Here is a 20,815-nt window from a genome sequence, read left to right on the forward strand (position 1 = left end):
CCTTCCCGAGTCCACATTTACCACTGATCGTTTGCGTGACTAATAATCACAACTCGAGTAATGTCTAGTCGGGAATCTAGAGAAGAAGAAGAAAAGCAGAAAAGACAGAAACGTGCTGAATTAAAGAAATCAAATGAAACCCCGCCAGGTGAAGTCAACTGGCACATGCACCATGATACATGGCACTGATTCCTGTAAGCAGCCCCAAATAAGTCATTAGATTCTTCCCTCAAACGTCATAGCGCGTTGATCAAACGTTTGCGCCAGTCTCTCGGCGCTGACAATCGAGATCAAGTCCTCAAAGATGTCGATAGCCTCTCACTTGAGAAGTATGTTGAAGAGATCGTCCAGGCGTCAGTAGATGGAATGTCTCGATGTAAAACTGAAAAGGATATTTGGTCTGCTACAGAGGTATTGAGACCAATTCACATTTCTTTCGATTGCTTTACAATTTATTATGGTAGATCGTCTCAGCATTTCATCGCCGTTTTCCTGAGGCATACACGCCACCTTTAGTGGCTATACTCTCCAAGGAGCTCGCAGCGCCATCTCGTACTGCTCTTAATTCCCTTTCCAGCGAGCAGCGCGAGAAGGACGAGGCTGCCAGAATTGTTCGTCAGAGACCTTTACTACGGGTCGCCTGTGAGTTAGCAATGGTGGGGATAATCAACGATAGCCCTGGTCGTAGTGGAGGAGAGTGGATTATGAAAGTGATCAGAGAACTGGTACGCTATGCATATTTTTAAACGGGTGCAATACTCTGACTCTCGAATTTAGCTGGTCAATGATCCATCTCTCGGCTCCCTTCCGTTGTTCACAACTTTCCTCAAGAGTTACTCGCGACCATTCCTTGGACTGGCTCCACCTCCTTCCGCAAAGCAGGTCGGTGCTGATGTTGAAGCTGGTGAACTTTCTTCAACCGTTGCACAAGAGTCCACAAATGGTGTATCGAACGGCGCCACCATACTCAACGAGCAGGAAGAGTTGGTTGAAAAAGACATTCGAGATAAATTTAAGCGTATGTGCGAAGGGTATTATGAGAATGTCGCAAAGAAATTGGTGAAGGAACACAACGTGAGTGCAATCTTGATTCAACACCTTCAAGTCGGAGTCAATACATAGCTTCCTACTTAGCGTCTGCAAGATCAAGACCGACGAAATCACGAAGCATACATAAAATCCGGTGAAATATTCGAGGATAGACAACAGGCTTATGAGAAGATGACCAAAAGCTATGAGAAACTCCTGTCGTCCTGCAGAGGTGGGAGCCTACTACATATGTAATGAGGTTTACTAAATCTTATGTAGTCTTTCGGACTTGCTTTATCTCCCTATGCCGCATCTCCCCTCGGCTTCGCAGAAAAATGACTCAATTCTTCTTTTGGACGGGAGCTCAAGTCTTCGCTTGGGTGGTACTGAGGATCTTCCCGCAAACAGTAAATGGGAAGACGAAGAGGAGAGGCGTTTCTACGAGGATCTGCCTGACCTTAAGGACTTTGTCCCAAAGACCGTTCTTGGTGTCGATGCTGTTGCCTCAAAGGAAGAAAGAGACAGTGTAGCCAAAGAGCAAGTCAACGATGCTGATGCTGAGAAGGCAAAAGAAGAACAAGAGAAGAGAGACGTGGCCCGGCTGGAAGCGAGACTGGAGAATGTCGACGGCGAGGATGCCAAGACTACTGTTTCGTGAGTCGTACTCATATTACTCGAACTTCCATCGCTTATAAAATTTGAATTCAAGTGACGATGCAGAAGATCAGCCTAGTTCTCGCAGCCCATCTCCTACCCAGGGCGCTGCTACCGGAGCGTCGCAAGTACTAGCCGCGCTTTTGGCTCGCCTTTCGGACGCAAACAATCGCACTGTAATCGATGAAATTGCTGTTAATTTTGCTTTCCTCAACAGCAAGGCGTCTCGTAAACGTTTGATCAAGGTTGGTGCGACCCACAAGGGCATAGGTTACCTGCTAAGAATGCCTGTCTAGTTCCTCAACCAACCCCCCAAAAATCGAACTGACATACTCCCGTACTTTGCGCGATTGGTCGCAATCTTGAATCCGTATATGCCAGATGTTGGGTCTGAGCTCGTTGCATTGGTACGTTTTGGATCGCTGGGAAGAAAATTGCTGACGGCGAATGCAGCTAGAAGACGAGTTCCGCTACCTTCAAAAGAAAAAGAAGCTGGTAAAAGAGCTGGCTCCAAATCGGATGAAGGTGAGACTGGGCATTTACAAATAAACAGGATTACTGACACTTTAACAGAACGTGCATTACCTATCCGCGTTGGCTAAATTTAAGATCGTTCCTCCGCATTTGATCCTTCATGTATTCAAGGTTTACCTTGACGACCTGACGGGAGTTAATGTGGACAATGCTGCAATGCTTCTTGAAGGATGCGGCCGGTTTCTTCTGCGAAGTGAAGACACTGGTTCGCGCATGGCCACTATGGTATGCATATATCCGTTAATGGACTAATTCGTCTTAATAACCCTCATCACAGCTGGAATTGATGCGTCGGAAACAATCGGTGCAGCACTTCGATCAACGGCAAATTTTGTTGCTCGAAAATGCTTATTACCAAGTACGTAATTAATACCCCCTAAAAGGTGCCAGGCATCCTCTGACCAACTAAACGATAGTGTAATCCACCCGAGCGTGCTCCGCGAGTTGAGAAAGAAAGGTCAGCAATGGAGATGTTTATACGTCACCTTATCTATGATGTGTTGGCGAAGAAGACAATCGACAAGGTTCTCAAACTTATCCGGAAAGTGAATTGGAATGATCCTGAGGTATGTGTGCCACTCTTAGTGACACATAGAATATACAGATTCACGCTCTTGCAAGGTATATGCAGTACTGCTGAAGGTCTTTAACAAACCTTGGAAGGTCAAGTATAGTAATGTTAGCTTGTTGGCGATGCTTGCCTACGATCTACAGCGCTATCATCCCGAGTTTTCAATCCGAGTAGTTGACCATGTTCTTGAAGATATCCGCCTTGGGATGGAGGTATTTTTTTTTGACTCCTACTTTATCTGATGTACTTAAATTCTTGCAGCAAAACATTTATAAAAATAACCAGCGCCGGGTGGCCAGCATCAAGTATCTCGGAGAACTATACATGTATCGACTAATCAGTTCAACATTAATCTTCGATACGTTGTGGTCTTTGGTGACATTCGGACATCGTGGGTTGTGTCCCTCGCTTGATATATTAAATGCTCAACGCACATTGTACAGCTGATGGTCGACCATTACCGGGACAAGTATCGCCGATCGATGCTCCAAACGACTTTTTCCGCATTCGACTTGCTTGTGTTTTACTCGACACCTGCGGCATGTGCTTTGACCAAGGGTCTCAGAAGAGAAAACTGGACAACTACATAACCTTTTTGCAGGTTAGTACTAGGTCACTAATTATGAGCAGCCCTTAACCTTTCCGATCGCAGCTATACGTCCATTGCAAAGCGCCCTTGCCCATGGAAGTGGACTTTATGCTGAATGACACTCTAGAGGTCAGTTGCTAAAGACTCTCTTCATGATTCCCATGCTTACAAGACGACATATCCAGGCTCTCCGTCCCAAACTAACCCTATTTAAATCTTTCGAAGAGGCGGCTGTCGCTGTTGACTCTATGTTCGATCTTGTGGACGCGGGTCTCGAAGGTATTGCTGAAACCTGCGTCCGTGAAACTTGCGATTGACTTCAAATCGAACAGATGGCGACAATGGTGATGAAAGCGACCGTGGCGGAGATGAGAGTGGCGATGAAAATGATGCTGATAGGCGCAAAGCTCAGCGGGATGATGCTTCTGACATTGATGTCTCCGACGTAAGTAACCAAATCCACAAACACCCTAGCACTTGGCCCGCTAACAATAGCTCAAGGAGGATAACCGGCCCGGCTCACCCGAGGCGCTGCTCATCGTCAATCATGCGGAGAATGCTGGTCCAACAGAGGAAGCGGAAGCGGAATTTGTAAAGGAACTCGCTAAGATGTTTGTAGATGCTCCAGGCGAGCGACGCGTAGATCGAAAGAGCATTTGGGAGGGACCTAGCCTCCCTACTGGTGTCCGCAAGAAACGTGGTGAAGATGATAGTGAACAGGGACAACCAGGAATGATGAAGTTTACCATTGCCACGCGCAAGGGCAATAAAGTTCAGGTAACATGAATTAAATCCAGTGGATACCCAACTTCTGAGCACCCTATATAGACTCGCCAACTACCTGTGCCCATAGACACGGAGTTAGTGAGACAAACTCGAGAGATGCAATTGCAGGACAAGGCCGAGCAGCAGCAGCTCAAGCGTATCGTACTTGATTATGAACATCGTGAAGAGGCTGAGGAACAAAAAGGTACGTGTTTCTCACGGATTGTGTCTTGTACCTTGTCTTAATTTTTCGTTTGTTTATAGCTTTCGAAGACACGATGCGCGAAAGGGGCATTAAGATTCGATTTACTTGAGCGCGTGACTTACGGCCGCTTTAATTGAACAAACGCCATTGCTTGGGGACCTCGCTCTTGGTGATGGCTGCCTTGTGTTGCAACCCTCGACGACGGTCCGATATTAGCGCGACTCAATTACAGTCAAATGATTGTCAGGGTAGGCTGCGCGCGATAGCTATTCCAAAGGGGCTCCTTGTCAAGCCACAGTACGGCAACTTGTTTAAGAAATCAACCCAAGAACGTGTATCCCCATCATAAATGTTCCGCCCCCGTGCTCTCTTATGCGATGCACACCCTGTACTTTACAACCCTGATGAATTCTACTCTTCCATCCTACAAATCACTTTTTATGCGCATACATACGTGGGCTGTTCAAATTCATTGTCTTCATTTGAGTAATACTGATGGGTGACAAAACACATTCACTGTTACGAAAAGTTGAACAATTCTTTACGCCCCGATGTCATTGCCTGAGCCACTTCCACTCTCGTATTGTTCACTACGACGATCAGCCACTCGCGATGCGTCCTCTGGAGGACTTTGCCATTCTCCGTTATCAGGCGTACCAGGACCTGACTCTCCATAGGGATTCAGGGGATCTAATAGATCATAAACATAAAAACTGTGTTATAAAAACGAAGCTGTTGCATACCACGGTGTTCCGCAGATATGTTTTTCTGTTTGGATAAGTCCGAGCTGGATCTTCCGAATTGACCCGGGTCTATGGACGCATCGACGAGACCCCGTTGTGAGCGGTCAGAGAAAGGGTCCCCACCGTAGCCCCCTTCGGTCGTAGCTGAGCCAGTTGGTTAGAGCAGAGTGGCTGAGTCATATGAGATATAGGCTTACTGTCCGATCGCTCATTAGAATAGTTTCCGGCGTTTCCCTTTCCCGTATTCTGGTCAAATGCACCTAGTGACACCCACGATCAGTCCTAGGCAATTGCAAAGGTGGTCTATGCGCCCACTGTCGTCGACCAATGTATCGTTTTTGGCAGAATTTGCTCCGTATTCATCAGACATAGTGCGGATTGTATATATAGCGTAGTAGGTTAATGTAAGTTCTACGAGTTTGCTTGCAAGTGAGGGGCACCTCGCCGAAGGAGGCTCTGAATCGAGATGACGTCACGGGATCACAAACCCGGCAAGAATGAGTAAGCACAACCTCCACTTGACCTGTAACGCATGTGCGATCATAATGGCGAAATGACGAATAATCTCGAACGAGCAGGGTACAAATGCGCTCGGTGAACGCACTCCGTTCTCGATTCAACAACGCTGACAGTCTAGTCTCGTTTCCAAATCGCTATGCCTGCTGCCTCAACCAAAGTATTTATTCTCGGAGCTACCGGGTACATCGGGGGAGCAATAGTCACAGAATTGCTCAGAACTTCTGCTGGTTTCACAATCACCGCACTCGTGCGTAAGGATGCAGACATCGAGGTGCTAGATAGACTTGGCATCAAGACTATCAAAGGATCCTTTTCGGACCTAGACAAAATTGAGCAAGCATCACGCGACGCAGATATCGTGTACAATGCGGCGGATGCAGACGACATGAAATTGACTCTGGCGGTGATCAAAGGGCTCAACTCAAAGAAAGATCGCGGAATTTTGATCCAGACAAGGTTGGGTTACTGAGTTCAACATTGGTACTCGAGCTTACTTCAATCGGAACGCCCATAGCGGCACAGGTCTACTTAGCACCAACTACAATGGAGAGCTCACACCCGATGATTCTAAAATCTGGAATGTAAGTTAGTGTTTTCCTACATGACCGAGGGTTATCACGCGCTGAACTGGTCATTCAGGATAACGATATCAGTTAGGAGCCTTTCATTTACTCCCTCAGGGTTACTGGGTTTTTACCTGTGAATTCTTAGACGACATTGAGAATATCTCACCAACACAACCCCACCGTGATGTTGACTTGGAGTAAGTCCATAGCTCTTCGTTCTAATAGCATTTCGAGGCTCACCTGGGGCACACTACAGGATATTCGGAGCTCATGAAAGGTTTGCTTTGTTAGGAATGTGGAATAAAGCTGCTTGCTTATGTGGTCTCTTTATTTAGAGAAGAAATAGACGCATACATCATTGCGCCCTCATGCATATACGGCACCGGAGATGGTCCAATCAACAAGATCTCCCAACAAGTTCCGAGGCTGATTCGGTGAGTTGATAACGCCAACAAGGAAAACAGACCAGAATGAATCTCCCCAATATCACAGTGCTGCTATTGATTTTAAGCAGCCCGTCTACGTCGGGAAGGGCACTAATTTGTGGAATAATGTAAGCACCACGCGCGTAGACCCAAGGTTTTTGTCTTCGAACGTTTCAACAGGTCCATATCAGCGACCTTATAAAGCTCTACTCTCTTGTTCTTAATCTCGCACTTTCTGTGCGTGCTGGCGAGGCACCTCGGCCGGAGGCATACGCGAATTTTTACTTTGGTAGTGTAGGAGAGCATGCATGGGGAGATATTGCTAGGAAGATCGGGCCTATCCTATTGAAAAAGGGCAAGGTCGAAAAAGCTGAGGCTCGCAGCATCAAGGCTGGTGAGTAACTTGGGGTCTATCAGTTTAATACATGACTTATAACGCTTATTTTGAAGATGAGGTCAAGAACTTTGCAGCTCTTACAACTAACTCACGTAGCACGGCGGAGAGGTCTCGAAAGCTTGGGTGGACTACGGTCGCCAAGAGCCTTGAAGATACCTTGGAGGAGGATGTAGATGCGGTACTCGCTACCTTGAATTAATAAAGCCAAATTAGCGCCCACTCCACTTTGGTTGTTTTTATGCCAAGTGTATGATACTTTGAATGCGGTACTTGGACCATTGGAGTAGTACTGAATGACCAAGAATCAAACAAATACATGTGTTGTGCGAAATAAAACAGGTTGTGCATACAATTATCTCTAAGCGCTCCGTTGATCAAAGGCAAATGCTATATGTGGCGAATAACTCAAAACAGAGCCAGTATTATTACGTATCCGCATACAGTTACCATGAGGTATTTGAGGATCTACAAGGACAGGAAGGTTGATATCAATAAAACTCAAGCTATAGGTTGTTAAGCAAGGATTACACCAAAACAGAATCCTGCTAGATCTACCATGTTGCGCGTAAAGAGAAAAGGCGGGTTCTATGACCACAGGGACAATGCTACCGGGTTAGGTATGTAATCTAATGGCTCAGGCGCTGGACAATCCCCTGAACACGTCTTCTTAAGATCAAATGAAAGAACACATCGTTTATGGATTCAGCATTGTAAATTCGTACACAAAATACAGCCGCATAAGAAGATAATTTGAGCAACGTCAAGCTATCTGCCCAAAATAGAAAACAGAGCAAACCGAAACAGTCAAACCTGTCAAAAAAGTAAGAGACTGAACATGCATGGCAGTAAAATCAACATGAGGGGTAGGTATATGTCAGCCGCGCCTGTGGTAATCCGCATTTAGCTACGTGGCATCGTAAATAAGACCGTTGGTGCAACGTACCCCATCTATTTAAGGATGCCTTCGATGAATTGGCACTACTGGACGGCGTTGCAGTAGGGGGCGGTGGAGACGGGGAGGCTGGCACTTGCGTAATTGTCTTGTTTGGCGTCCTGAGTGGATCCCGTGTCATCCTTAAGCTCTTGGAAAGGCTAGGTTATCAGGTGCTTACCCAAGGGCTAGAAGCGCATAGGAGCCTCCAACATTGCCTCTCAGCCCGTAACCCGGACTGGCAATTCCTGTGATGGAGTCGTATACATCGGCCAGACCATAGATATTATCCTGTGCCTTCGAAGTGAAGTTCTTGATTGGTGCGAACGGAGCGCTATTAAGGAGACTTGTATCTCCAGTGATCATGGCAGCCAGAGTGAAATACTGCCAAGGAATGCTAGTAATAGAGTACTGCTCGTTGAAAGGCACCCCAAAGGATTCTGAATTAAGAAGTTAGTTACAACTTTGATGCAGGTATGGTCAACGTACTTGTGCCCGTAGCCCATTGTGTTCTCTGAGCAGCATAAACACTCTCGGGTACAAAGTTCAGCCCAAGTATCTTGTCCGCATACAGCCCATGCAGCAGCTGCGGCTGCTCGCTGCTCGACTCGTATCTGAACTTCGTCCCCAACTTGCTCAGCTCCATCCATTGTTCCAGTCCAGACTTTGCCGCATCCTGCTCATCCTCGTTCATCTCTGTCACCCGCATTCATCTTCTTCCTTCACCTCACCTCATACGTCGACGATTCATTGCTCATTCCCACTGCATCCTGTATCTCCACCATGCTCTGCGTCCTCCGCTCAGCTATCTTCCACTCCGCTTGCCCGGTCTGAATCTGCTCACCTTCAGCGCAATCAGTCCCTTGAGCGCAAGGTTCGTCTGGTTCGAAACACCCGTCGTCATGAACCAGTCCCCGGTCAGCCTGCCAGTGCGCCTCTACTCAGCTCCCACTCAGCTCCAGTAATACCATCAGCTTACTGATCCGAGTGTACCAACGCGTTGCTGACCAGATAGTCAGCCCATGCCTTGAGTGTGTAGTACTTCACACCCCTGTCAGCCACGTCGTCTCACACATCCAGTAGTTCGACGTACATGCTTTGCTGCGAGCTTTGCGTCACCAGTGTACCTCATGAAGGCGTACGTCATGATGATCATGTTTGCCGTTGCTGGCACACGTGTAGTGCTCCTGTCAGCGATCGCATACAGCATGGTTAAACATTGAACATATCTCACTATCTACCGGGTTCCGGTATTGCCTTTCATGCGCCAACACTCGCGAGTAGCGCAAACCGAGGTCGTGGAGTGCATATGACTCCGCACGAGTCTGCGGGTACTCAAAGAACGAGGCAAGCGCATAGTTACCCAGGTTCGGGTTCGTGTATATCAGCATTGGCATGATCGAGTACAGCGAGTCTACAGACGAGAGCACTCCATCCCCTGTCCGCCAACTTCAGTGTCATCCATCAGATCAAACGAGTCGACTACTCACTGCTTGAACCTGTGTTGTCTACTGCGGCATCCTTTGTGAACAGCTTGATGTCCTGTAGGTCAGCAGCAGGGCCAGTCCCGTTGAGCGTGATCTCGATGCTGGCAAAAGCCTGTCGGGTGGCCAAGGCAACAACAGAGGCGTAGTCGGGAGAGTATCTGGCTGCATCGTCCTGGACCCTGTTGTCGAACTCGACAGATGCAGTGCGTGCATTGTCGTATTCGGAGACCGCATAACGAACCTATGAAATATATCTCAGGGAGAGAGCTCTTACAAGTGTTCGTCGTCTCAGCTCACAGCTTCTACCTCGGAACTGAACTGGGATCGAAAGTACAGGCTTCGTGCTTGCTCACCAGCTTCTGAAAAGTACTTCACTGCAGGGTCTCTCGAATGTCCAACCGTGAATGTTACTACTTGTGCCTGCGTGGCAACCTCACCCAAGTCTTGAGCGATCGCCATAATGGGCCACGTATCATTGACTGGACGAAAATCGGTATCTATAGTATTACGCAAGGTACCAGACCTGAGGAAGGTGTCCCGAATGGGAGTTTCTGCGCCAGTTTGCCAAGTGGTACCGCTGGTCTGAAAAAAAAAGCAAAGCATGAGTGAGTATCCGGGCAGACAGAATGCCATGAGCCTACGCGGTTAGTAGCCAGGTACACAGTTCCCCACTGAGCGCGTTGCCGAGCCTCCAAATATGGACGAGGGTTTCGAAGTGACATTTGGTGAATGAGAATGCTCCCGTTGGCATCAGTCGACCATACTGCCGGATCGCCAGTGTCAGAAGTAATCCACTCTAGTACAAGCAGAAGTAAGCGTCCACTTTTGTCCTGTGATATAACTGAACCCACCCCCACTAATATCAGCATAAACCTGATATGCATATAGGATCAAAGCCTCAGTATGTACCAAGCACATCATCAGATGTAGACTCTGATTAACTCACCGATACAGCATGGCTCCCCCCATCATTGGAGACAGTAGAGACGGATAAATATGAGAAGGGAAGCGATAAACGGACCAAATCATTCGTCTTTTCACCCGTCAGCTGCCTAGCTGACGGGCGATCGCGAAAACCAAAATGATACTCACATCAAGAGCGCTCAAAAACGTGATAACGAGATCAACTGGACCAGCACGCGAATTGATGATCGTCCGCGTGGGTGTAAACTAGAATCCAAACCCAATTCGTACTCGAAACCATGGGGTTTTCTTGCGTCAACTCACCTGTGCTTGTGTCTGGACGGTATCATTATCAGCACTTCGCCCACCCATAGCCTTGTAGGTCGTATTGTCGACTCTGACATTACATATCCAGCCCAGAGTCTACAAATGTTTTCAAGTCCTCTCGGTCAGCTAAATTAAGAAAATATAAAGAAAGACTATTTTGCGTGCCCCACCAGTTCCAAATTCGGGCCATTGCTTTGCCAGTTCTTTATCATATCCACCGATCCATCCCGATGTATATGGAGACTTGACGGCCAGAGGAAAATTTGGAGGACTGAAGGGCAGTGCTTGCCAGGATATGTTCTGGGCCTGAACGACTGGTGAAAAAGAGTCCGAAATCAGCCACAGAGCGGCAAGGCTCAAAGCTCGACTAAAGCTGGTCATTGAGAGGCTATAGCCAAGGGAAGAAAGATGAGGAAGATGGCTGAGGCAAACTGTGCAGAACTCCGAGAGTGAGGAAGGGGATGGAACAGACCGGACGCGAGTCAAGATCGAACAATTACTCTATACTGGTGAAGTACTGTAGTAGGCATATCATAAGAAGCACAGTGGCAACAGGGACATTTTCATTACGAGTATACTACAGTTCACTCTCGAACAGGCATTTCCTGGATGTCGAAGCGGGAATCAGCCACCGCCTGAGCGCCCAACTCATATTGCGCTGATAGATGCAGTACATAAAAGGGAACCTGTCCGATAAATGTGGAAAACTTTGACTCCGCCCGGCAGTTTCAATTGCCTAGAACTAGGCTCTATTTTGAGCGATTGCTGACTCATCCTCTGATAACAAGTAATAGCCGGCCGGCAAACACCCATGGAACTTATAGTGGGTGCGTTTCCGTAAGGATTTGGCCTGTACGGCAGAGGCTGTGCTAGGCCGTGCCAGCGCTTGGACCTCATGTATTGCCTTTCCGTAAGGAATGGTCCATGTAAAATAGACTTTATTCCTAAAATCATAATCAAAATGAATTGCACATATACTCCCAAATTGATTCTATGCCTGAGACTTAATGTATGCACCTCTTGGGCCATTGAAATTATATAAATATATATAAATATATATATGTACTACGCAACTGCAGCAGCATAACTCCTTACCCCTGTCAAGTTATTGTTGTAACCTCACTGTAAGGTGGGTTACTTGCTAGTGGTGGGTGCTTAAGGCCATAACCATACAGGACACTGCTGACTAACTATCTAATCTAGGCTATCTACTGAACTGACCACTTAAGGCAGTGTCTACTGATCTATCTACATCAACAAAGGGGCCTGAGGCCTGGGAGGTGTGATGAGTAAGGTAAAGGGGTGAGTGAGGTGACTACTGGGGTGCCAGCTACTTAGCTGGCCTACTGGTACCTGTCTGTGATGATAGACAAGGTAAAATTGACTTGGGGTCTCCAAGCAATTTTCCTGCTGTTTATATAGATAAAAGAAGAAGTATGTACATGGTCTGTGCATGAGAAGTAGAAGAGTCTGTATGAAATGAGAAGTGTGCTGCAGGCTGTGCAGAAGCGTGGATTTCTCCTAAGTGCCCTTGGCATGGCATCTTGGCATGGCATCTTGGCATAATAAGTGCCAAGATCATGTGATTGAAAAACATAAGATATTGAGTCTGTTAAAAATAGTAAAAATATCAGAAAATTCAGGCGGATCCAGTGGTATAGGTTAAGAGGGTGTAACACCTGGTCATGGGAAGTCCCAGAAGAAGCAGCATTTCAGGAGCTGAAAAGCCTTGTCACCAAAAGCCTGGTGTTAATCCATTCCAACCCAGACCTCCCTTATTATCTAGAGACAGATGCTTCAGGAGTAGCCATGGGGGCCATACTTAGCCAACAAGGCCCAGACAACAGGCTGCACCCCATAGCTTACATGTCAAAATCCTTCTCAGGTGCCAAAGCCAACTATGACACCCACAATAAGGAACTCCTGGCCATCATCAAGGCCCTAGAGGAATGGCGTATTTTCTTAGAGGCAACAGATAAACCAATCCAGGTGTTCACAGACCACAGAAACTTGGAGTACTGGATGCAAGCTTGCACCTTCAACCGCAGGCATGCTTGATGGTGGATTTTCCTGAGCAATTTCAATTTTGAAATCCACTATTGCCCAGGAAAGCAGTCAGGGAAACCAGATGCGCTCTCCAGAAGATCAGACTACAAGGATTCACCCCAGGAACCCAAAGTCATGATACCCCCCAAAGTCTTTGTTAATACCAGAACATCAGAAGAGGGGTTGGCAACTACAGAAGAGATCCACTCATTGCTCAGGGAAGATCCCTCCCTAGAACCCATCATTTGCTTCCTCACAGAAGACATGGACAATGCCCTGCCATCAATCAGAAAGGCCTACAGGGAATATGACTGGTGTTACAAACCTCCTAACTTATACCATTAGAATCACCTGAATTTTCTATATTTTTTACTATTTTTTACGGACTCAATATCTGTTGTTTTTTGATCACGTGATCTTGGCGCTTATTATGCCAAGATGCCGCACCAAGATGCTGTGCCAAGGGCGCTTAGGAGAAATCCACGCTTCTGCACAGCCTGCAGCACGTTTCTCATTTGTCCTTTGTACTTCCTTCTCTCACACGCACAGACCATGTAAATAGTGTGCTTTGTCTATATATACAGCAGGAAAATTGCTTGGAGATACCAAGTCAATTTTACCTTGTCTCTTACTCATTAGAGGAGGATATCAGAAGCCAGCTAAGTAGCCGGCCTTAGTCATCCCAGAAGTTAACCCCCTATATTCACTCATCACACCTCCCAGGCCTAAGGCCCCCTTGTTGACAGCAACTAGTTGTAGAGCGCCTTAAGCGCTAAGTAGTATAGCCTTAGAGTAGATTACTTAAGCAGTGTCTGTAGTAGTTACGGCCTTAAGCGCCCACCACTAGCAAGTACCCACCTTACAGTGGAGTACAACAACTGGGAAGAGGATTTACTGTGGTACCAAGGGAAATTAGTGGTCCCCAACTCTGAGGCCTTGAAAGAAAGATTGTTAAGGGAATTTCATGACTCTCCCCTTGCAGGACACCCAGGCCAACAGAGGACCCTAGAACTACTCAGTCACAATTACTGGTGGCCCAGAATGAAGGCATTGGCTAAGGAATGGGTTGAGTACTGTCCAACTTGCCAGGTGTTGTAGACACAATCAATACCAGGGAATTTATTCCCATTTTCTCGAATTTAAACGAAGGCAAACGGAGAACATTTTCGATCACGTGACTTCGGCGCTTATATCATACGCTAAGCGCCGAGCCACGTCCCCATCTGCGCTTACCTCAGCATACGTAGCCACCTCCACCTGATGACATCACTATGACACGTCAGTGACATGTATGCATGAGTAAGGCCGACTGCGGATCGGGGTTCTTATTGGTTATAGTATTGCATATATTGTATTTGTAATTAGTTCACCCTTGTAATATATAAGGAGGCCAACCAACCATGGTAACACCCAGGTCGATTACCTCTTGTCGCATCTACTCAGTGTACAAGGGCCTTACAGCCCAGCAACTTACTTAGTTAGCCACTTAGATAGTCTACACCGCCTTAAGCGGCTTCGTTGTTGTACTTAGATAGCTTGTCACCGCCTTAAGCGGTCTTGTCGTCGTAGGATAGCTACTCGTCGCCGTAGATAGGTTCGTTGTCGCCTTACTGCGACTTTCTCATTTGTACACCGCGGCCACAAGCGCCATCCCCCTCGACGCCCTAACGGACGTCTAGGACACTAGGTAATCGACCTTACGTTGGTTGCAAACCGTTTTGTACCCTCCACTAAGAATCAACAAACGAGAAGGGTACCTGTACTAGCACAAGCAAAATCACGTGATTGGGGCTACCTTGCGGGACATAATAATCAAAAGTCCCCCACCCCCACGTAGTAGCGAATTGCTATAAGGCAGACTACCACTATCGTCCGCATACCACACGGTTGCCGCACCCTTTGCTAGCGATCCCAGACAGCAGATACACCCGCTTGCAGAGACAAGGTACTACATCACGCCCGCCCACGGCAGTGATTAGCTACACTTACTGTTCAACGCTAGGTTGTTTGACGCAGGGATTTAGCGTATTACGCAATAAAGCGCTCATAAGTCCTGACAAAGGCACATACTAGTATTCCCCCTCGCCCACCATTACCTCTCGCACCCCCACTTGCTCCTCTTCGCGGGCCTCTCTCCACGCTGGCCGCTCCTACCCCACGCACACTATGGCAACCCGCTCCAGGACGTCCTCTCAAGCCCAATCCCCTTTCGATCAGGGATACTTGGAACCCCAACTTCCGCCAACCGCCGCTCTCAAGCTTGGCAAAGTATCCCTCAAGCGCGTCACACGCCTCCTCCTTGGTCTCCTCGGCCACGTCGAACGTCTCGAAAGGGACATTGCCGAAATTAAAGAAGCAGGAGTCGAAACAAGGACCAACGTTGAAAACATCTCCCAAACCGTCGATGTTGTCAAGGATGGGCTTCAAAGCCTCCAGCTCCACGGGCCCCGCACCCCTCAAGGCCCTCAACCAAAAGCCGTGGAAGAAACGCCACGCCCCTTACCAAAAGCCAAACCTATTGGATTGGCTAGTGGGCCTTCCTTCTGGCCAGAACAACCCCAAAGCCTCCCTGCCTTTGCGCAGCCAACCCCAAAGAGAGCAGTACCCCCGCGAGTCCCTTCTCCCCCTCCATCTCCGCGTCTCCGATCCCCCATCGGAGCACCTGCCCCTCCTCCTCCGGCTCCAGTTGCCACCTATTCCGCCCCGGTCAAAGTAGACCACCCAGATGCCTATACAGGCAAGATCGGGAGCGAAGCCAAGCAGTGGCTCACTAGGATGCTGGCCTGGACCCGGCTCAACTCCTGCATGTTCCCCACCGACCAAGAGGTTCTGTCCTTCCTCTTAATGAACATGAAGGACACCGCTGGGGCCTGGGCCCACCCTCACCTCGACCAGCTCGGCTCGCACCGGGCCATCATTCGAACGGTCAAAGATTTTAGGTCGGAGTTTTTGGCAGCATTCGGCGACCCTGACGCCACAAGGGCCGCGGAGCAAAAGATCACCTCCCTTACTCAATCCGGCACATGCGCGGATTATATTACAAAGTTCAGAACCCTAGCCATGGAACTGGACTGGAACGACGCGGCCCTTAGAGGCCAGTTTGCCCGTGGCCTCCATTGGGAGGTCAGCCGCCAGATTGCAACCCGCAAACACCGGCCCCGTACACTTCTCAAGCTGCAGAACGCAGCACTCGTCATCAACAACGCTCTCCGCAAAGAGCGTGCTAGCCACCCACCAAGGGATAATAAGCCTAGCAGACAATCCAACCCCGCAAGGGGGACGAGTACCAGCCAAGTCACGACCGGTTCAAAGAGACTCTCCGACGATCCCAACTTTGTGTCGGAAGAAGAACGGAACCGCCGCCGCGCCGCAGGCGCCTGCATCAAGTGCGGCAAGATGGGCCACAAGTTTGCGGAATGCCGCACGGGCTGGAAAGCCACCCCTATTGAGGACAAGGGGAAGGCTAAGGAAGCCGCCAAGATTGGCGAAGACTCCGAGTACCAATCGGGAAAAGAGTAAGGGTCTCTGCTGCCGCGCGCAAGAACCCTATGGACACTAACGGTTGTATAGAGATTTGTCATGTATCTACAGTATCGAAATTATCACCCCTCTTCACAATCCCTATACAACCAAAGCAAGCGGAATCTATAGAAGTCCTGATTGACTCAGGCGCAACCTCCTCTTTTATGCACCCCCGAACCGCGGAATCACTCCGCTTACCACTCATTGACCTCCCCTCTCCTCGCACCGTAACTATGCTCAATGGGTCGAGCCCCCAGGCTGGAAAATCTGGAAGAAGGCCTCCCTAACCTTCTCCCTTGATGGTAAACAAATGACCAAGACCTTCCTAATCTGTAACACAGGGTCTCACGCCGCCATCTTGGGATTGAAATGGCTGGACGCGCATAACCCAGAGATTGATTGGAATACGCGAACCCTCACCTTCCCTCACGCCGTACCAGAACACGTGGCCATTGCCGAGGAGGAAGAAGCAGACAAGAACCCGCTTGAAGGAGTACCCCCGAATACCATAGATACGCCAAGGTATTTGGAGAGGAGGAATTCAACAAGCTTCCCCCTCATAGGCACTACGACATTGGAATCGAGCTCACAGAAGAGGGTCCCCTGAACTCTCCTCTGTACAGCATGACGGACGCCGAATCCGCCACTCTCAAGGATTGGCTCAGGGACGAGTTGAAAGCAGGGAAGATCCGTCCTAGCAAATCCTCAATTAGCTCCCCCGTTATGTTTGTTCCAAAAAAGGATGGTTCCCGCCGATTGGTTGTTGACTACCGACGCCTCAATAACCGGACAAAGAAGAACGTCTACCCGTTGCCTTGCCCAGATGATCTCATGGCCCAGCTCCGCGGCGCCAAGATCTTTACTAAGCTAGATCTAAGGTGGGGGTACAACAATGTCCGGGTAAAAGAAGGTGACGAATGGAAGACTGCCTTCCGCACCAAATACGGCTTATACGAGTCCCTGGTCATGACTTTTGGCCTGACGAACGCACCCGCGGCTTTCCAACACTTTATGAACAAGTTATTCAAAGACTTGCTCGATGTACACACGCGTAACATTTTTGACCACTTTTGAGCTCGGATCAAATTCAATCCGGCATCAGCTAAGGCACAAGGTGTCATGTAGTTTGGGATGATGATATGTATTTTAGCTAAGATGAAATATAAATGGGGACAAGGGCTGCCCCTGCATTAAGGCACTTGTTTGGTCACAAACTTGGGGCTGAAACATTCTAGCGAGCCGCAAGCAGGCACACTCGTTATCCCTAAGTGACAGCACCTTACGAAGCTCATACCTTACGATATACCTCCCCACGAAACTCTTGCGTGCGTACCTCAATATCACGGGAGGTTTCCGGTGTACCTTGCGGGTCCTAACGGTAACTTAATTTTTGGTTGATGTCGAATGCAAAACAGGGTGCTCGAGGCACTGATACCCACTTGGCCCTGTTTGCTTGAAAAACATTGAATTCCTTGATGATTTCTGGCCTATTCTTTCATACTTGTGCCCGATCGGTTATATCGTAGTGGTAACTCAGGAAACCAAGTGGGACCTCTAACATGGTTGGCCCCGAGCTATAATCAAGGTTGGGTGCCGACTGAATTTCGCATATATGCCTATATAGGTGCGACCAAATGCTCTGTACCTTCTATTATGCTATATACATACCAATAGCATTTCTGGTTCTACCGCTCATTTTTTGTGGGTTCGGCTTCATAGGCCCGAGTGTGATAATTACGCAAAATAGGATATACGATTTATATATAAAAACATGCTACAAAAAACAGGCAGATCGACTAGGAAAAGCACAACAAAAGTAGCTCGCATACGCAGCGACGCATGGGTGGATCATATGCCCACTGACATCGATGCCGCGGCAGTTTCGGAATCCGCCGGGTTGTATTGCTCAGCTACTGGTAGACATTGCGCGCTGCTACGGGTTACTCGACCACCACGAGTTACGCCCATCGGACCTGATGCAGGCGCTCGAGGCGGGCGAGGCGTGGAGGTACGGGAGCTTGGGGGAAACGGGCTTCCTCGCGAGGTTTGCGCGAGGGTTGCAACACGACCGTCTTGTGATCCAGGAGTCCCTCGAACCGGTCCGACTGAGTCTGGGGGAGCTCGCTGGGTTAAACGCCGTGGGGAGTGGTTACCTGAGAACTTATCATGTATGTGGTTCGAACAACTACGAGAAGACCTACCCGGTGTCCCATCACTTGAGAGCAAATTATTCGTGACGCGAGTGCTTGGACCGGTTCCAGGGCCATCTGAGGTGTGCCCATTGTTGGGGCGTTGTTGCGTTGATTCAGGCGGCATGTCATCACCGGATAGGGTGGCGGGGTCTTCTGTAGATAGCATATTATAATTGAGTATGGGCTATAGTAAAAGTTACGGTAGTGGTAAATTAAGCGAGTGATACATACCTTGAAAGTCGCCATTTATGCCGGTCCCCTCTTGTGTGTGTCGGTCATCCTCATCCCCACTGGGATTCCCTCCCTCTTCAGGGGGGGCTTCTCCATTACCTGGGCCTTCGTCCTCATCGGGGGCTCCTGAGTTGGTCAGTGGAGCTTCCTGTCCTTCCTGCGCAGCGGTGAGTGTATAACCGGCCATAACTTGAATTGCGTAGCTGGCATCGGCCTGCCATTGCGAAACAACGAGTTTGCTCGCTGGAGGGTACCAACGGGCCTGGCTAGTGTGATCGGGGTACTTTTTTCTGTCCCTACGCAGAATCTTTTTCAATATCCTGCAAGAATATTGAGAGTCGTAAATACCATCGTCTACTATGTTTAAACTCACTCAGAACGTTGAGCCACGGGGTATTTGTGAAACCTATTCATTTGGGAGTCGATGTACGTCCAAAAAGCGAGAGCCTTCTGCGGCGCTTTATCGGCCTGTGTCTTCTTACCCCTGGCACGGACTCCTGCCTGAGCGTTTTCCACTGCTTTTTTAGCTTGGGCTTCTGCTTCGGCCTTCATGTAATCTTCGGATAACTGCCGCTGTAAGAAAAAGATTACAATTAGTATATCGTTGGAAACAGCTCTTCGCGTACCAATAAAGCAAATCGTTTCAAATGGTCCTCGGATATCTGGAACCCTTGGATCGCAAGTTTTTCACCGGTGCTCGCGATGTCGGCCTTGTCCTCGATTGAGCCAAAAATCTACATTCGGAAAGTATGTAGTTGAGTCTGAGCATTGAATGCTAAAAAAGCTTACCTTTCGACGCAATTCCCCACGAAAACCACTAAGTATCTCACCAACAGCCGAAGAGAACTTCTTCGTGGTCATCAGTCCCTCTTGAACCACCTGCGGGATTTCGTACGATGCTGGATTCTCTCTCATGTGTCGCTGGTAGCAAATTGAGCATTAATGGTGGAAAGATCAGAAACGAACATATCGCTTACCACAAATCGAGCTGTGCATCCACGAACATAATATGGTGTGTTGGGGTCGAGAAGTCCGCCTTGAATTCGCCTCTTGATGTTTTCCTTGAACGTATTTGATTTGAGAAAATCGTCAACCTGTGTTTTTGTAGCGTCCTGCCCCATCGACTTCATGAGTGCGTAGAGGCGGATTGTCATAAAATTAGCTCCTGGTAGCTGAAATTAGAAAAAGGGTGGTAAGTTTGTTGGTAGGACGTAATATGTAATAAGTAAAACTTACCGATGCGGCTCGCATAACATCCTCCTTTGCTATGGCTGGGAGCCTGTATTCTTCGCAGCATCCTTCGGCAAAGGCGAGTAGAGCTGGAGCTGTAATTGGTGGATGTGAGGTTAAGAAACAACAGGGATGCATATACTTACAAACAGCAACACGGCTCAAATCAATATAGTCGAATGCACTTCCGGTGGTTGGGGCGGTCTGACCAACCGGACCGGGTTCCTCTTCTTGTGTGTCTATGTTAGACGAGGTTTGAGAGCCTTCTTCAAATTGAAGGTGCCCCCCACGGTCTTCATCGCTTAGATAGCCCATAGCGTACAATGTGTCTATGGAGTAGGGGGGGGATGCAGATACGAATGCACAGAGAAAAAAGCAAGCGACAGTGTTGAGGTTCGAACAATGTTGAATGTCTGAAACGTTGAAGGTGCGGTGGTCACGTGCCAGGGCCAGGTACCTGTCTTGTCAGAAGCAAATTACACGGCACATATAGCTTCAATCCTAGACACATACACCTAAGAGTCACGCACACGAATCAGCCATACTGACCTCATCAACCAAGAATTTCCGAGTCTAGCTTAGAGGATACTAAAGGCATCGTTATACCACTATGTTTGAATTACTCTCTTGCTTGGGCTTGCATAAATTCTCTCACGAAGCTCTCAAGCACCAATATTTCTCGCATGTTATTCCACGCTCATTTGGTTTTTGTTTCTTCTTTCATCCGTCTACCCAATAAAACCATTGTTGTACTATCATGGTTTGAATTACTGTTACAAACTCACGTCCGTAACACCTTGCACGTGACTCGCCACCTCGTCGCCACCTTGTCGCTCCCTCTCCCTGTCATCCTCCTGACCTGCACCCGGATTTCCCACTCTCCCGGCTTTTTCATCTTCCCCTTTCACCTCCACCTCGCTTCCCAGCGGTCCTGACTCTACCCGTTTGC

The 20,815-nt window shown here is 48.4% G+C and overlaps 8 protein-coding genes across 8 annotated transcripts; 5 read left to right on the forward strand and 3 right to left on the reverse strand.

Annotated features, from left to right (window-relative positions):
- Positions 1-60: 60 nt before the first annotated feature.
- On the forward strand, positions 61-4,456 carry RhiXN_06663 (eukaryotic translation initiation factor 4G; the record flags this gene model as incomplete). The annotated part of the gene is made up of 20 exons (XM_043326479.1): positions 61-148; positions 203-411; positions 465-725; positions 778-1,074; positions 1,361-1,683; positions 1,739-1,928; positions 1,980-2,090; positions 2,137-2,208; positions 2,257-2,442; positions 2,495-2,575; positions 2,634-2,783; positions 2,839-3,000; positions 3,050-3,179; positions 3,232-3,389; positions 3,441-3,506; positions 3,563-3,656; positions 3,710-3,822; positions 3,879-4,154; positions 4,206-4,347; positions 4,407-4,456. The coding sequence occupies 20 exons, from the start codon at positions 61-63 to the stop codon at positions 4,454-4,456; spliced, it is 3,159 nt and encodes a 1,052-aa protein (XP_043181911.1).
- Positions 4,457-4,888: 432 nt separating this feature from the next.
- On the reverse strand, positions 4,889-5,460 carry RhiXN_06664 (uncharacterized protein; the record flags this gene model as incomplete). Its single annotated transcript, XM_043326480.1, has 4 exons — positions 4,889-5,037; positions 5,091-5,234; positions 5,288-5,350; positions 5,406-5,460. 4 exons carry the CDS (start codon positions 5,458-5,460, stop codon positions 4,889-4,891), a joined length of 411 nt encoding a protein of 136 aa, XP_043181912.1.
- A 285-nt stretch (positions 5,461-5,745) lies between these two features.
- Positions 5,746-7,196, forward strand: RhiXN_06665 (NAD(P)H-binding family protein; the record flags this gene model as incomplete). The annotated part of the gene is made up of 8 exons (XM_043326481.1): positions 5,746-6,065; positions 6,124-6,190; positions 6,290-6,372; positions 6,432-6,452; positions 6,511-6,609; positions 6,668-6,728; positions 6,781-6,994; positions 7,051-7,196. 8 exons carry the CDS (start codon positions 5,746-5,748, stop codon positions 7,194-7,196), a joined length of 1,011 nt encoding a protein of 336 aa, XP_043181913.1.
- A 614-nt stretch (positions 7,197-7,810) lies between these two features.
- RhiXN_06666 (uncharacterized protein) lies at positions 7,811-11,026 on the reverse strand (the record flags this gene model as incomplete). Its single annotated transcript, XM_043326482.1, has 17 exons — positions 7,811-7,881; positions 7,941-8,050; positions 8,110-8,368; positions 8,418-8,604; positions 8,660-8,716; positions 8,773-8,851; positions 8,908-8,969; positions 9,022-9,095; positions 9,163-9,366; positions 9,419-9,656; positions 9,713-9,997; positions 10,057-10,211; positions 10,267-10,312; positions 10,362-10,448; positions 10,508-10,585; positions 10,643-10,741; positions 10,799-11,026. 17 exons carry the CDS (start codon positions 11,024-11,026, stop codon positions 7,811-7,813), a joined length of 2,319 nt encoding a protein of 772 aa, XP_043181914.1.
- A 1,428-nt stretch (positions 11,027-12,454) lies between these two features.
- On the forward strand, positions 12,455-13,036 carry RhiXN_06667 (Retrotransposable element Tf2 protein; the record flags this gene model as incomplete). Its single annotated transcript, XM_043326483.1, has 3 exons — positions 12,455-12,599; positions 12,652-12,705; positions 12,753-13,036. The coding sequence occupies 3 exons, from the start codon at positions 12,455-12,457 to the stop codon at positions 13,034-13,036; spliced, it is 483 nt and encodes a 160-aa protein (XP_043181915.1).
- A 1,821-nt stretch (positions 13,037-14,857) lies between these two features.
- RhiXN_06668 (Retrotransposon gag protein) lies at positions 14,858-16,210 on the forward strand (the record flags this gene model as incomplete). Its single annotated transcript, XM_043326484.1, has 1 exon — positions 14,858-16,210. The coding sequence occupies one exon, from the start codon at positions 14,858-14,860 to the stop codon at positions 16,208-16,210; it is 1,353 nt and encodes a 450-aa protein (XP_043181916.1).
- Positions 16,211-16,523: 313 nt separating this feature from the next.
- On the forward strand, positions 16,524-17,287 carry RhiXN_06669 (Retrotransposable element Tf2 protein; the record flags this gene model as incomplete). Its single annotated transcript, XM_043326485.1, has 2 exons — positions 16,524-16,735; positions 16,777-17,287. The coding sequence occupies 2 exons, from the start codon at positions 16,524-16,526 to the stop codon at positions 17,285-17,287; spliced, it is 723 nt and encodes a 240-aa protein (XP_043181917.1).
- A 774-nt stretch (positions 17,288-18,061) lies between these two features.
- Positions 18,062-20,181, reverse strand: RhiXN_06670 (dynein heavy chain, cytoplasmic; the record flags this gene model as incomplete). The annotated part of the gene is made up of 9 exons (XM_043326486.1): positions 18,062-18,366; positions 18,415-18,558; positions 18,637-18,956; positions 19,010-19,209; positions 19,263-19,370; positions 19,426-19,557; positions 19,614-19,808; positions 19,873-19,961; positions 20,013-20,181. 9 exons carry the CDS (start codon positions 20,179-20,181, stop codon positions 18,062-18,064), a joined length of 1,662 nt encoding a protein of 553 aa, XP_043181918.1.
- Positions 20,182-20,815: the final 634 nt, after the last annotated feature.

This window comes from Rhizoctonia solani, chromosome 7 (assembly GCF_016906535.1).
Source record: "Rhizoctonia solani chromosome 7, complete sequence".
NCBI classification, from domain to species: Eukaryota; Fungi; Basidiomycota; class Agaricomycetes; order Cantharellales; family Ceratobasidiaceae; genus Rhizoctonia; species Rhizoctonia solani.